Raw genomic sequence first — 16,578 nt, 5'->3', positions numbered from 1 at the left:
AGGTTGATGGGCACGGGCACTGGTGAGGGTCCCCCAGGTTGATGGGCGAGGGCACCCTTGTAGTCTGTGGTAACTGCAGTGCACCTTTCCTGACACTTTCAAGCATCGGTTTCAGGTTCCAGAGACTCTTAAAACGTTTGCCTAAAATTAGAGCCGGATGTAAGTCTTGCCATCCCCAAGGATTATCGTGGAAACAGGGGATTAATGTCTTAAGCCTCCCGGACTCCAAGTTTCTTTCTGTCCAAATTGGGGACAATCCCATCCGCTCCCCCTATTCCACGGGCTTGTCTGAACAATGAATATAAAGAACCTTTTAAAAACACATAGAATATAAACGCAGGAAGAGTGTCTTTAAGCTGTGATCATTTAAACGAACCCCTTTTACCCCAAGTCACATGTTTCTGAACTCCCCTCGTTCGGGGGTCCTGACCTTGGCTTAGATGCAGAGTCCTCAGCACCGCGCGGGATCCCAGGACTGTGGCTTCTCCTGATCCCACAGAGACTGGAATCAGGGACCCATCCAAGGCAGGTCCAGGGGCTGGTCAGCTTGCTGCCCCCTCCGTGGCGAGCCCCCTCCCACCACTGCCCTGCTTTGCAGTGACGCGGCACTTGCTGGGGCTGACTCTGACTTTCCGCTCCTGGGACTACTAACGCCGGAGGCTCGCTACATTCTCCAGCTTGGAGTCCAGAGAGCTCCTTGGTGGTTTGGCTAATTTTCCCCACCCCCGTTCTGCCCGTCTGCCTGTCTACAGAAGGTCTGTCCTTGGCTCCGTTGTCCATCCTCGGTCCCGTGGGCTGTGGCCGCCGGGGTGTGGACACCAACCACAGAACTGCCCAGGGGCTCCTTTTCAGTCAGGGGCTGTAGTCCTGACCCTCATCCTGGCCCACCTCTCAGCAAAGCAGGAGACAGGACCCTCCCGCCCACGTGGCCCTCCAGACACGCTCAACCAAGCTGCATCCAGAGACCAAGAATGCATCGCTCCAGAGGCATTTTGAAAGAGCGGCTCTGGTTGTTCAAAAGCCCAAGTAATCTGGGTGCCTCGACTGCCGGGACAAAGACCCAGGTGTCCTGTTCACTGAATAACGCCTTGATCCTCCGAGGATCCCGTTTGGAGTCCCTTCCCTGCTCGGATCGGCCACCCCGGGAAACCCGAGGCCCTTCCTACAGTGTGCATCCTAGAAATAACACCCATGCCCCAAACGTCCTCTCCACACACATAGAAATAATTCCCTCAGCCCTAACTACATGCCTAGAGGGTGGCTACGGTGCGTCCCATAAACACACAGTCTTGGCAAAAGAAAGTCCAAAGATTTTATTATTGTTGTTGTTCATCATCTATACACATCACGAGCTGCACAAAATGCCAACCAAAGAGCAAATGTAGAAAAATAGTGGGATTATATTGGCACTATGGACTTTGTTATTTCACTATCGTTGTTTTTCAGACAGTGTGCGAGGGTGTGCACGGGAGACGATGATCGTTGTATACAGACATCGTCACCAGAATAGATACGCGTTAGGAGTTCACAGTGACATCAAGCTGTACATTCAAGTTCTTTTTCAGAGAAAGGGACCATGCAAAAGACCCTGCCTCTCTTTGCCTTCTGCAATGTAGAAGGTCGCATTGGAAAACTAAAGAAACCTGGAATAAAATAAAATAAACTCCAGAATCCTGTGCGGGCTGATCAACAGACACAAGCCACAGGCTCGCTCTGGGAGTCAGATCTGAGTGTGGCATTGCTCACAGACACTACTGCTGTGCCTTTTGTCTATTTGATAAGCGATGTTGGTCTATTCATTGGAAAAGAAGTAGTAAGACTAGGTAAGACTAGTCACAGAGTGTCCAGTGACTTTGGACAACAGACGGGTGGGGACAATGCCACTCAAGTGGTGGTGTTTCTTGACAGGTCGGGCTGTCACACGCACCATCCAGCTTCTCCTTTGTGACTTTCCTAACTTGACGCTGACCTGGGGATGGTGGCCCCAACGAAGCTATGAGATTCTACCTGAGTGGCATGGCAGAGATCACCACAGCATCTCACTGGGGCTGGTTTTCTGTTCCAGAGCCTGTAGAGATGCCCAGACTCCCATGCCAGGAGGGATCTGTCTTCATGGGCACTGGGTTGATGGTATTCTCAATGTTTCCTACGTGTTCTCTTGACTCATTACTCTATCTACACGAACATTCTTCCATTTATGTGGGTGTCTGCTCCCCCTACTAGATTATAAATTCTTTAAGGGCAGGGTCCTGTCTGAAAAATTTGTGTGGTCACTGGCGCTTAGTATAGAACCAGGCAGAGACTAAACAGTGTTGGAAAAGGAATGCATTCAGGAGTAAGTTACAGGAAAACGGTGAATGAAGTGAAAATCACAGACTTTCATATGAGGTTACATTCAGACAAGACAGTAGGTGGGACAAAATGAAGTGCTCTCTTTAAAGGAAAAAAAAAAACAAAGAAAGAAAGACATGTGCCGGTTACCGGACGTACCTGGATTATTATTAAACTTTGCGGAACAAGAAGCATAAAACAGGGTATTTTCCCAAACGCGGTAAATTTAACCTTGGGCTAAAAGACATTTCAAGATGTCTTCTCAGTTCGATGCAATTAAAACATTCTGAGTGACATTTACAGAATTCAAACTTCCCAGAGTCTTACATTAATGTAATATTGTTCTCAGCTGTGTGCCAAGTCCTTGCCTTTTCTTACCGCTCAACAACGCTACCCTGAGCAAGAAAACAGCTTTACTCCATAGATCATCTAATTAGGTACTGAACTGAGCTGGAAAACTCCACCTTGGAGGCCCCTGGAATCACAATGGAACGTTCTGAATGCTGGAAGCTTAAGCCTGACACTTCATAGGCGATCCCCCCACCGCAAGGCATCATGTACGAATCACTTTGAGGCCGGCCGTGTAGAAAGTTTCTCAGTGTATTACAGAGAAAATTCCCTCTAGCCAAATTTTTGCCATAAAACATTCCTAAGCTACCCGCCCCCAAATTTTAAAACACCCACTCGACACAGCCACTGTTTCAGACTCTGTTTTCCCTTTCTCCTCTGCCCCTCAACTACCTCTTGAAGTACTATCAGATCTATTTTATAGCTAAGGAAACTTGACCCCGTCCCCACTGGCTTAAAAGCATGCCCCGGAGACATAATGGCTCTTCCCATTTAAGTAAAACTTCCAGTGTGATGTCTGAGCTCATGAAACTACTTTGCTCTTGCAGATTCGGAAGGTTACAGGGGAAACATGGACCAATGTCAAACCCTCCCTGCATCAGAATCAGCTGCTATGGATCGGCGAAGGGGTTAGGGAAGAAAACGTGAGCTTTCGAAGAGGAACGAGCCCTTCCAGAAAATACTTACTGAACCCCAACTCCGTGGCAGGCAATGGTGAGGGCAGCAGGGACACAGTGTCTATGCATGGTTCCTGCTCTCAAAAAGCATGTATACGTGCGGGAGACCTACAAGGATACAGATGACATCGTGACAATGAATGAGAAAGGAGCGGTTCCTGGAATCCTAAGAAAACGTATCTCTGACGGTAGGACAAGGAGCCCAGATTCATCGGGAAGCAGGGATGAACAGGCCACGAAGCATCTGGTGCATGCTTGAAGCCCACAGCACAGGAATTGATCCCCGGGTGAATATTCCAGTGTGGGAGTAGCAGGTGTAAATGCAAGAGGGCAGTCTAGCACAACAGTGGAAGGAGAGGCATTACGATTTGGGAAGAGTGGGTGTGGGCTAGCGGGACTGAGAGCCTTAAGACGGTGGCGGAGGGACACGGAAGGCCAGCCGACCGCCAGACCGTGCTCACTGGCCACGCTTTCTAAGCCCACCTCTGTCACAGAACCATGCTGTCTGCCCTCCAGTCCGCTGGCTCGGAAGGTGTCTCCTCCAGCATTAGGTTCTAGTGGAAAGCTCACAAGAGTGTGGCTTAGACAATGCAGACTGAGCCCGGGCATGGATTTTCACAAGACGGGTGGCTTTCGCGATTTGTGAGCTTCTCTGGGTTGGAGGAGTCACGGCCTCACAGGTGACATAGAGGCTCGGGGACCAAACCTTGAGTCCGCCTCTCCTGAGCCGTGAGACCCTTGTTAAGTAAAGTGTAACCGGCATCGTTTGTATGTTGTGTGGCTGTGAAACGAAATCCTCTGCCTGAAAGTCCTCGCCGACAAACGTGGAGCCCTGCACGCTGTTCCCGTTCCTTTGCTCCTTCATTTGGTAAAAAGGAGCAGATCGGAGCTGAGGTTTGGTTTAGCTCCAGAAGCTCTGAGTCTGTGATGAAGCATGAAGGCTTGAGTCTGAGGACGATTTTAAAGCCATATAATCACAACCACATCTATGGAATGAAAGCACACACATTCTGCACCTCACACCGTGGCTGTGAAGAGATCACAAATGGGAAACAGCCTGTTTCGGACATTAACGAAGCATGACTCAGCAGCGTCCACACATTGACATTTGGCCCAGAAGTCCAGCTCTAGACCGGGGACAGTCCTTTGTGGGACAGAAGGCAGCGGGGCCCTTTTCCCTAAAATGAAAATTGGTGTAGAGAGTTCAGCCCACTGTGAGGCAAAGCATATTATTCCCATTCACCCGAAAAGACGCGGGAAGGGAATGGCTTTGCTGTGCTAGCTTTTTAATAGCGCTTTCTAGAGACATCTCTAGCATTATGCATCATGCTGAGGTACCACGGACAAAGCCCGCCCCCACCCCCCCCCCGACACAGAAAGACTTGTAACGTCACTGAAGTTCATCCCTGCTTTGTGACACGTGGATGGAGACCCGTGTGCACAATCCAGAGGATTCCGGAAGGGCAAAGTGGAGGATGCTAACCATCAGACAGAGCCTGGAGGAAAAATGCATCGTTCCTCCTCCAACGTGGAGGTCCCATGGCGTTAATTTCAAAACTAACAGTGAAAAATTAAACAGTAAATTTTATTATCCCCCCCTAGACCCTTTTAGTGTTTATTTAGGATTGCATGATTTACGCTAATAGCTGCATAGTCCAGTTCGGTACCCAGCACAAAATAGGTACTCGATAAGGCATGGGAAGAGGAAGCAAATGAAAAAAGAAGAAGCAAACAACATGGATGCAGGTGTTAGCACATGCTGCTTTGCTCCATCAGTTAAAGACGGACACACATCCTCCCTAAGGGTGTTGGAATGGATACCTCACACGAATGACACAAGAAAGCACAACTCTCCCTCTCTGTGTCATTGCCATGTGTTTTTACAGAACCTGTGCAACGGTACACAGCAGCCCCGGTTATCGCCGATGCTCAGAAATATACTCTATGAAACCCAATCAAATGGCGTCCCAAGAGCAGACTTTCAATTCAATGGGTACGACTTGGAGGGATGCCATCATCTCGCATAAGTGAGGGCTCACTGATACTTGGTCACGTCCTAGCCCTTTTCAATGTTTTCGGTCTTCACGGAAAAACCTGGATCACGTGCTATTTTCTAGTTTGTTCCTTCCCCTTCACATACTGTGTCGGCGCACCACCACCACCACCCCCGGCCCCATGGGCTTCTTCCGAACTGGCCTTTGCCACCTCACCATGCCTGTGGCTTTCTGCATTCTACCCTCCCCTCTCACGCACACTCCATCAGGAGGGGCTGCTTTGCTTTTGTTTCCTTGTGCTTTGTGACCCATGCCTGGTCCGTGGGCAGCTGTTAGGAAATATCCACGACCGAATGAGGGGCTGTAGCTCTGGGCAAGTTACCTCAACCTGGTGGGGCTGCAGATTGTGCAGTTGTCAACGAAGGGCTCCGTACGTTCCCCGCCCACATAAACATCATCTGATCGGGGCGCCCGGTGGCTCAGTCGGTTGAGCATCTGACTCCTGGTTTGGGCTTAGATCATGATCTCGAGGTTGCAGGAGTTCAAGCCCCCTGTTGGGCTCTGCGCTGAGAGCACAGAGCCTGCTTGGGATTCTCTCTTTCCCTCTCTCCTTGCCCCCCACCGCCCCGCTTGTGCTGTCTCTCTCTCAAAATAAATAAATAGACTTAAAAAAATAAAAATCAAATGATCAAGAGCGATCAGTGTGGTCACCCCAAATACCAGTGCAGGAATCTCACCTGATTGTTTCCATGCACAAAAAGAAAAAGAGAAAAGCAGAAAATAGTAACAATAATGATAATTGCAATAGTTTAACCAAACTGCCATTCCCTCCAGCTTTCTCTCCACGAGAAGCCGGGAAGACACGTCCACTGTCTTCGGAAGTGAGCTGGGGGGAGCAGACGTGGCCCTGGGCGTCCCGTAAGACAGAGGGTTGGGTCTGTCCTAGGAGTTAACCCAGGGGAAGGACATGAACACAGGGTTGACAGAGGCCCCACCTCTGAAACTCTCCTACTAGTGTCAACAGCAAAAATTTCCTCCTGAAGGACAAGAGAGTCTGGCGTGGTGGCTGGCCTCTCATGCCCCTGCTCTGTCACTCTGGGACCCGGACACAGTCTCCATAAGCCTGTCCAGTGTGCCGAAGGTCCTGGCCCTCTCTCCTCGAGCCTTTCGGTCATTCCGTTCCCTGCCCGGGGGGTTCCCTGCAACCCACCTTCCCCAGGCCAAGCCTTACTCAGCCCTCTGTCTGGCCTTTGACATCCTACCTTGCACGAGGCTGTTCCTGACCCCACACACCTCCAGTGTGGGCTGCGTATCTCTCCTCTGAGCACATTCTGATCCCTACCCCCGGGGGGTGCCGACCTACGTCACCTTCCCATCTGAGCAGACTACGAGCTGCTCAATCTTACCTGGACCTCCTAGCACAGCAGGCCCTCAAGACACACTTGCTGAATGAATGAATGATGAATGAATGAAATGATGAATGAGTGAAACGATGAATGAATGAATTGGTGAATGAGTGCCCTTGGCGGTGACCAGCTGTGCAGAGCAAATATCTCACTCACATCCTTTTCCAGGCCATGAAGACCGGCCCTCCAGCACTGCCTTGCACCTGCCCGTGCCTCACCTTCGATCTATCCGGTTTTCATAACAAGGCTGTGTTCTTTGAGGGCAGGGACTGTGCCTTCTATCTCTGCTCGCATCTGGCATGGCCGGAAGTCCCCCTGCACCCACCTGGGAAGCGCAGTCACCAGCAGGATCCCATCCTCTCCCCTCCTTCTCCCTGGGGCTCACCTTCTCCAGAGCTTTCAACCTGCCATTGAGGTATTAGTCCTGCCCCCAGGTGACGCTAGGTTCACGCCTGCTTCTTGGATGTATTTGGCTTGTGAACAACCAATTCCAGTTGATCTCAATAGTAGCGATGTTTATTTCTAACTACTTCTGAGAGACTTAACAAATCGTAAAAACAAAAAACATAAAATACGCTGAGAATGAAAACATACTAGACCATTATCTTGGCAGGCATTTTGTTTATAATTTTTATAATAAATAATATAATGTCCCTGTTTTACATTTTATATATATATATATTTATGTGTGTGTATATATATATATATATATATATATATATTAGATATCTATACTTCAATAGAAAGAGACATAAAAAAGCCTTTCAAATGAGGCATGACGCACAACACTGGACACTCTTATTTACAATATAGAGATGTAATTTCTACACAATATAATAGATGCTCAGAGGCCAGAGAGGGTTTACAAAGACAGGAGATCACCCCTGTAAAAGAGGGGTGCACCATGCAGCTGGACGTTTATTGCCATTAGTTCTTACCGTGTCCAGACAGCATATTGAAGTTAAAAATGGCATCTGGTTATTGGAAAAGATGACGGTCATCAGATTCCCCCTGGCTCCATAACCACTGGCTACACGGTCTGCAAATGACCAGGGAGTGACGAGCTTTGCTGATGGGTGTCGGAAACACAAAATGAAATGCTCTCATCGGAGGGGCTCTGCATTTGGCCAAAAAGGAGAAGTTGCTACAAACGTACAGTCCTGCACTGACCATGAACACTCGTCTAGACCAGGAAACACCACATCATGGGCTCCACTGCAGGAACGGATTCCTCCTGGGTTATACACTGGGTCGGCGCCATTCGTGAGTAATCAGAGTCTATGTACATCGGGAACTTGGAAAATGACCCTCAGGACTTACTGATCCCATACGGGTTAAGGCTAGGACACAGAGAAAGTTCGCAGAAGACCCACAGAGAAGCCCTAACTCCGTTGTGTGAAAGTCTGCCTTTGTGGCTCATTCAACTCCACCCCCCGCACCCGCCTTCTCCTTTCACAAGGAACCCAGGAGTCTACGATCCTGCAAAGTTGCCCATCTGCATTGGTTTCTCGTTGGTCTGCATTTGTTTTGTAAAGTCGCACTGTTAATATGTGAGGACTAAAATATCAGATAAGCCAAGATTTGCTTGGTTTTATGACCATGGCACTGGTGACCTAAGGTCACGGTCCAGGTGCTGGGACCGGGAATCTGGTCGCAGGTGATCTTCCGCACTTTAGAAGGGGATTTTGCAGAAACAGGAGCCTCTGTCTCCTGAAGATGGGTCTCTGTGTTAATCATCCCTACTGTCCTGGTCCACGTGCTCCTTTAGTACAACTAGGTGATTCTCCGGCCTTCCTTTAGGCCAAGAGTCTACACAGTCTATGAGACCATATCAAACATCCCGGTGATTTTCAAAACTTCCCTTAAGTCATTTGCCACTAACTATTTAAGCTGGGTCCGCAATCTGGCTGTTGTCCTCCTCTCTGATCTCACTGTTGTCCCTGTCGTCCATTGGTTTTTATCAATGGTGACCTCTCCTAGCCCTTTATTTTCCTAAGGCAAGAAGACATTTCTATGGAAAGATAACCAGCACCTTCTTAGAGCTCCCCTGAGGTTTGTAATCCAGCACTCCTCCGTTTAGATGTTTCTCCTTCCACGGAGAGAAGCAGCGGCTGGCCATGGTAATGGTTTTATTTGTATTTTTTTTTTTTTTTTTTTTTTCAGTTGCATCAAATGCTAACATAGCATTTCTTTGGAGGTGTATCAGCAGAAGCCTGACGCATGTGCATTAATCCCAGCTCCCCCTTCCGCTTTACCCCTTAGATTTACCCTAAGTCCGTTTTCCTGACTACAGACAGAGATTTAAGCAATCACAGAAGTAACCTGTGGGCCAGGGCTCTGCATAGACAGTCTGGAGAAGCAGGTGAAGCAATGAGTTCACCTCGTCCCCTCTAGTTACTTCTCTTTGTAACAAACCTGCATCAGAGCATCACCGTTACCCCCCGCCCATACCTTACGTCACCCAACCCACTGCTGCTAACGAAACAGAATTGGAGTTTATAAAGCATTCCTTTGCCCCTTGTTGAGAAGACATGAGGAGAGAATGATCGCGTGGGCATCGCACTGTCTCGAACAAGTGGCACATGTGAATCTATCGAGGATTGTATGTACACAAATATGTTCCACTTCTGCACAGAGATTAACCTGAGTTCTGAAATGCTTGTATGCACTTAATTGAATCAGAATGATAAAGCTATGAGCTAGAAACATACCGGACAAACCTAGTAAATCAAGAACGATCTCTCTGGGAGCCGGTGGTGGATAAAAAGGTGGGCTCGCCAACTCCCAAGTATTCTGTTGCTTTATTTTGTCATAGTTTCCCTCCATATCTTGAAGGAGACTCCAGGTGGCTAGACAGGTTCGGGCAAAGTCTTGTCTTCTGCGTTACTGTACTGGTTCAGCTTTCCCACATCTCCAAAATGGAAGCACCTCGAATGGCCGGTCCCACCCCACCCTCCTTGCCTCGGTGCCTTCCTCTCCGAGCTCTTCCTGGAGTGGCAGCGGGCTGTACAAGGACGTCTCAGCTAAAGCTCTCGCGGATCGCCAGGCTTCCGGCAAGGCTCCCTCCCCCTACTACTTGAAGTATTTGAGCCCCGCCACCAGGAAGAACTTCTCCAGGAAGAGCTCTGAGTCCAGCACGGCGATGTGGGCGGCACGGCCAATCAGGGCGTTGGCAGTGTTGGGCAAGGCGTGGAACACGTTGTGTCGGATCAAAGTGCAATCCTTGGCCTCAACCAGAGGGCGCAGAAGGTTATTGATCATCTCCGCGTACACGGGCCCTGGGAGGAGGGGAGAAGGAGGTGAAGTCGGGGCAGAACCGGCCAGCGGGATCTGGAGAAAAACACTGGGACTGCTGGGTCCCCATCCCAGGAGGGGGGACATCCCAGTGCCCTCAAAGGCGCTGTCGATTTCACGAATTTGCTTGGGCTTTTTACATCAGAAAGCCGGGGGAGGGGGGCGCCTGGGTGGCTCAGTCAGTTAAGCATCTGACTGCAGCTCAGGTCATGATCTCACGGTTTGTGAGTTCGAGACCCGCTTCTCTCTCTCTCTCTCTCTCTCTCTCTCTCTCTCTCTCTGCCCCTCACTAACTTGTGCCCTTTCTCTTTTAGAAAAAACAAAATCCATATAAAAAAACAATCAATCAGAAAGTTGGTTAAAAAAAACATTACATGTGGCTTACCCGTGTGTCTGTCTTTGAGGGCAGTTTTGCACATCTCGATCCGGGCTGAATGAAATGGCACGTAGCGATCTTGGGGAGAAGCTACCAGCACGACATTTTTAAAATACTGCAGACCTGAAGGAGCCGGGAGGGTGCCTTTCACCAGGCGGCTCCCCCTGCCCTCCTGGTTGGCACACACTCTGTGAACTTGCCCCGGGAGAGGGGAAGAGGGAAGACCAGCTGGCTGTGGCACTGTTGTCCCATTAGCCACAGATGCTGAAGGGACACACGGAGAGAGCTGCTCTCAAGGGGGGGAAGGGGAGCTGCAGGCAGGTGACAAGGGAACCTCTCTGGGCAGCGGCACTGAGAGCATAAGGAAGAAAGCCAGTGTTGACTCCACCTTCTCAACGGGGACAGCCCCTACCTGCGGGGCTCATCCCGTCACCCGCAGGAGGAAGACGGCCTCTGAACGCGCCTCGCTGCCTGCAGCCGGTCTCCGGTGCTGGGACAGGGGGGCCGAATGGCACAGCGTGTCCCTTCGTCCTCAGACCTCAGCACGGGCCAGCAGACACTGCCCCCCAGGACCTCAGCCCAGTGCCCCTCCAGCAAGGTGGGACCACTCATCCCAGGTCACATCCCATGACCACCCGCTGGGGGCCAGCCTGCCTCAGTGGCTGGCGGATACAGGGCAGGACCGTAAGGACCAGCCGCGTGCCCCATCTCAGGACAGCTCTGCAGGGTCAGCCCAGCTCCCGAGCTCTCTGTGTCGACCACACCGTCGTCCAGCTTCCCCTCTGCCCTCCTTGCCCCCCGGGGCCGGGGGGGAGTCCGGAAGGCTCGGCGTGGCACAGACACGCGGTGGACAGGACTTGCCCGGGGACCCACACCAGGCGGCAGCCACGCCAGACTGACATTCAGACAGGTGCAGACACATCAGCAGGGGCAGTGTTCACAGGACCACGGGGAGGGGGACACGGGACCGAGGCTGCGCCAGGCTGGCCTGCCCGGCAGGACTGAGCAGGCCACCCGGTCACCTCTCTGCTCCCACCCTGGACACACAGACCACTGCTGCTCTCTGCTCATTCCCACAGCACAGACGGGGACTTCAACACCTCTGTGCGTCTCCTAGTCCACTGGGGGCGAAGGTGTGACTTCAGCCCTGCCTGGGACAGACTCGTGTCTCCCCCTGCACCGCCCACCCGAACGGACAGTGCTTATGTGCCCTTTCTGTGGGGGGATCCCGACCTGGGAAGGAGCAGACCCAGGGCGTGTGACTGGGGCACAGACGGCTTGGCAGGAAGTAGCAGCCACAGCTTCTGTGTGCCAAGAGGACCCCTATGCACACCTCAGCTGGTCTTTGGTGCCCTTCCTCGGGGGCAGCTGAGTTTGTGAGTCGCTGTCGGGCTCCCTGTGAGCTGAAGAGGCTGTGTGTGCTGGGCCTCCTGACTACACCCTTCCCTGAGCATGCTGACGCCGTGGTGAAGTGATCTGGGGTCTCACGGCTGGACCCCCAGCTGCCACTCGTGACCACAGCCACGTGTTGTGGAGGAAGGCCCTCACCTGTTTTCTGGCTGAGTTGGTAGAGGAAACATTTGCGTAGATCAGCATTATCCCTGAAGGTCAGCTGCAGAAGGGACCCGGATTTCTTTAATTTCTGCATGAGCCACAAGCCTAGAAAGACAACAACGCAAGAAAAGAAAAACGAAAGAAAGAACATAAAGAGAGCAAATAATAATAATTGGGGAGGGGTTAACGTGAAACTGTGGTTTTTAGTGAATTTTAAAATAAGAGGGAAGTAGGCACTTTGGCAATTCTTGGGAATTTGGCAATTCTTCCCAATTCTTGGGAAGTTGGGGTAAATTTTTCTCAGGTCCCCGTGGCGGGGTTATAAAATCAAATGATACGGCGATCGCCGTTAGGAGTCCTGACACTTCCATACCCTTTGGCCCATTTGACCTCCTCCCATAAATCTAGCCAAAGGAAATAATCCCAAACGCAGAGCTGTAGGTAGGAATCGTCCTGGGGCGCCTGGGTGGCTCAGTCGGTTAAGCGTCCGACTTTGGCTCAGGTCATGATCTCACAGTCTGTGGGTTCGAGCCCCGCATCGGGCTCTATGCTGACAGCTCAGAGCCTGGAGCCTGCTTCCAATTCTGTGTCTCCCTCTCTCTCTGCCCCTCCCCTGCTCATGCTCTGTCTCTCTCTGTCGCAAAAATAAATAAAAACATTTAAAAAAAAAAAAAAAAGGAATCGTCCTTACAGATCCACGTAGCACACAGACAAATTGAAAGCAGGCTTCCATGTCAGAGTCTATCCCTGACCTTGGTTATGGGGGCACCAACGCTGATGGGGACTATTACATCACCACGACAAAAGTGAGTTTCATACAAACGCAAGGGAATGAATACAATACGGTTCTTTTTGGAACGGTGCAATATTATAATTGTGAAAAAACTGAAATGTGGCTTAAATCACTTGTTTCTACCCAAAGATGGCTTCCCCGGTTTGTGAGGACAGAGAGAACGGCCAAGGAGCCGTCTTCCATTTGTCATGATCATTTCCAGTAATGCCCTTAAAATAACGGAAAGGCAGACAACCAATCTGCTCCATCGGTGAGGAAGGTCAGCAGCCCAGTCTGCCCTGAGGGTCAGGCAAGGTCAGGGGAGCAGTGGCAGGGGGCTGGGAGCTGGGCAGGGCGCAAAGAACCTCGGGGTGGCCCAAGGTGCCACCTAATGGATTGGGGCAATCGGGGACCACTGAAGTCTTTGTCAGGAGCGTTATCTAATAAACTAGCTGCTAAACGAGACCCGATGCCTTCCTTGGGCTCCAGCAGTCACCAGCCCCCGGGGAGCATCCGTGCGACCTGCTGGTCAGTCCACCCCCATCACATCCCTCGGGGCCCTTCATCATCAGGCTTTTGCTGAGAGCACCACTGTCATCTTCTGCCCCTCTCGGTCACCCTGCTTTCCTGTTGTTTGCTGATCGCACCATGCTTCTATGCTATTACACACACTATTTCTCCTGCACCAGAAAACGTGTCCCACCGTTCACTACCTTGGAAAGTCTGCTCATTGTCCAAGATTCATTGAACCTTGCTTCTTTACCCTCCGTGGTGTCCCCAACCTGACAGTACAGAGGAAATCGTGGGAGCCTCCAAGCTGCGGGCCGTGCCAGTGAGTAGAGAATCCGGCTACGGGTGATGCGTGTGTGTGTTAGCAAGCTTCTTCTTTCCTTCTGCTTAATCCTCAACAATTCTCACGTGCGCGTGCGCACACACACACACACACACACCACTGCACACAAAGAGAGATGATGCACATGTTTACAGACATGCAAAGGTACACAACATACACAGTCACATCATAAACGTACCCATGTCTCAAATGCATCCACACAGACACACAAACAGACACACATACACAGCCCCATTTTAAAAAGTAAGGATGGGGCACCTGGGTGGCTCAGTCGGCTAAGCATCCGACTTCGGCTCAGGTCATGATCTCACAGCTTCTGAGTTCGAGCCCCATGTCGGGCTCTGTGCTGACAGCTCAGAGCCTGGAGCCTGCTCTGGATTCTGTGTCTCCCTCTCTCTCTGCCTCTCCACCGTTCACGTGCACTTTCTGTCTCTTTCTCTCTCAAAAATAAACAAACATTAAAAAAAAAGGAAGGAAACTAAGTAGAGAGATGAAAATGTCTTGTCCAGAGTCGTCATGCTGAAGGCTGAAAGAAGGTGCCACCTGTGAGGCAGGAAGTGGGGCCTCCCTGGGCCCTGAATCTGCCTGCTTCTTGGTTTTGGACTTGCAGCCTCCAGACTGTGAGGCATACACTTCTGTCGTTTACAAGCCACCTGGTCTGTGAGGATGTGTCACCACAGCCCGAACAGCCCCAGGCCCCTGCCCCCTCCACACTTCTGTGCCTCAGTCTCTTCCAGCCACGACCCAGGGGTATCACGCTTCTGTTCACAGATGAGATCCTGGGGCACATCTAGTCTGAGCTCACTCGACTCACAAACGAGAGGCCCTCACTCCGAGGCCAAAGCCTTTGCTCGGCATCCCGTGCCCGAAGAGGCTCTGAAGCCACCAGATTCCATCGAGGAGAACATCTGCTTCTGTTTTCATCTTCCCACTGCTCCGAATGGATAGCGAGGGGGGGGGGGGGTCACAGGGCTTGGGCGAGTCTTACCTGTACTAACCAGCGTGCTGTTGTTGTACAGGGTCCCCAGGTGAGGCCCGGACAGCGACAGGAATGTGTGCAGTTTGTTGAGGTAATACCGGAACCGGGGCCGCGTTAGGACCGACCGGATGATGATGTTGCCAAGCGAGTGGCCAATGAAGCTGTTAGGACAGAAACGGCGCGTGAGCGTGGCCTCAGGAGGCCAGCGGCTGGGCGGGCGGCACCACGGGGTCCGCCTCCCTCCCCCACCCCGATTCGAGGGAACGGGCAAAGAGAATGGGGGCTGCTAGCCCATCCTCGCTGGGTCTCCAGATTCTGGCCACAGTTCGCCTGAGACGGAGGCCTTGGGAGCGAGGCCGCTGTTGCCCAGTGTGGCCGGAAGTGCGGGCGTGTGGCCCGGCTCTCCGTTATTGCAGCATCCCTGTGTGCCCTCTGTGTCTCCTCCCCAGCCACCCGGGGGTGCTTTCTGAAATACACACTGGGCACTGAACCATCCTGCTCGTTCACAGGACGAAACCCCATTTCCTTGGCCGGGCTTATGAGGCCCTTCACGACCTGACTTCCGACGGCCTCTGCAATGTACTCATTTCTCACTGTCATTTCACACTTATTGAGCCGCCCGCTGTCGGCTCATGCCGTCTGAGACCCTCCTACACGCTCGGCTCCAGTCACACGGCCACTCACACATCTGTGGACCCAACACACCGTCATCATCCAATCGGGGGCCGGTCGATCGAAACCCTAGCACACGAGAGGTATGCAGCGCCCCACCTCTGCTCATGGCGAGCGTAAGACAGGCCACGTACGGAAATGAATGGGAGTCTACGAGACTGCTTTCCCTCGCTGGTGGCCTGTGACTTTCACCTCATCTCTACGGGCCTCTGACTCCTCATGGTGAGATATAGAAGGGACGCTTTGTCTCTGAGGCCTCGGCGGGCTAATGCCCCACCGTGTCCACAAATGGCAAACGCACAACGACACAAGCCATTTACTGCCACTTGAATCCCGAAACATTGCAGCCAAGCTAACTGCCACAGCGGAAGGAGGGAACGAGCGCAGACGGAAACCTCTCACCAGGCAGTGACGTGTTCCGCTAGGTGCCACAAGGACGCCGGGGCTGGTCCCGCCTGGCGGGTGGGGAACCAGAGGCTCCGAGATTTGGGAAGCTTGCAAGAGTCTGCATGGCCCAGTCGGTACTCGGACGTGTGAGTGTTAGAAGAATAACGGTTCAAACCGAGGGATATTTGTTGGAGCCCAGTCCCTTCCTACTGAGCTACCCAACGTTCCTCCTCCCCCACTCGCTTCCGCTCTGGGAGTCGTCTACCCCGGTAAGTCACAAGTTAGCCTGTCACGGTGGCGGACAGAAGGCAGTACGCTGCAGCTGTATGCAGCCAACATCCAGGAAGGTCACCCCTCTTCCCCCGGCATTAACTCCCTGTGGCTTCCTTTTACCTAATTCGGGATATGGAGAGGTTGTACAGCTGGATGTGCTGAATGATCTCATCCAACAAGCGATCTGTCATGGTATCAAAGTCTGCAAATGTGTCCACCTGGAAGAGGAGAGAGGGGACGGCTGTCGGGCGGGGTCTTCCCTGGGGCACGGCGGCACGTTCTGGGAACTGTGCTGGGATCACGGGCGGGCGGGGGGTTCAGCGCCAAGGAAAGGGGCTCACAGCCCGGGGCTCTAAGGAGGACACTCGGGACGCTGGAGAACCCTCAGTCAGGAGAGTGGCTGGAAACCAACGGGAGAAGCAGGAAGGATGGACCAGACAGCTCCTACCGCCACGTCATATGCCAGGCATTGCGTGTGCCCACTGACTGCTGGCCCCACCGCACCGCGAGGAGACGGGCTCCGAGGGTGAGCCCCGTGCCACCAGGACTCACACCCAAGCCTGCCTGGCCCCAAAGCCCTGCCCTCTCCCCAGCTCAGCCTCGAGACCGCACTCCCAGGCCACGTCCAGGGAAGGATCCAAAGCCATCAGTGACTCCACACG

General features: G+C 52.2%; 1 protein-coding gene across 1 annotated transcript; it reads right to left on the bottom strand.

Annotated features, from left to right (window-relative positions):
• Positions 1 to 9,538: 9,538 nt before the first annotated feature.
• On the bottom strand, positions 9,539 to 16,131 carry LOC125918238 (protein FAM135B-like). The gene is made up of 5 exons (XM_049624261.1): positions 16,037 to 16,131; positions 14,594 to 14,745; positions 11,975 to 12,085; positions 10,436 to 10,549; positions 9,539 to 10,034 (listed from the first exon to the last, which is right to left on the bottom strand). Exons 1-5 carry the CDS (start codon positions 16,105 to 16,107, stop codon positions 9,829 to 9,831), a joined length of 654 nt encoding a protein of 217 aa, XP_049480218.1. The 5' UTR covers positions 16,108 to 16,131; the 3' UTR covers positions 9,539 to 9,828.
• Between the last annotated feature and the right edge of the window lie 447 nt (positions 16,132 to 16,578).

The sequence above is a fragment of the Panthera uncia genome, unplaced genomic scaffold (assembly GCF_023721935.1).
Source record: "Panthera uncia isolate 11264 unplaced genomic scaffold, Puncia_PCG_1.0 HiC_scaffold_59, whole genome shotgun sequence".
Taxonomy (NCBI): domain Eukaryota; kingdom Metazoa; phylum Chordata; class Mammalia; order Carnivora; family Felidae; genus Panthera; species Panthera uncia.
Note: the sequence above shows the minus strand (reverse complement) of the source record. Positions and strands in the feature narration are given on the sequence as shown.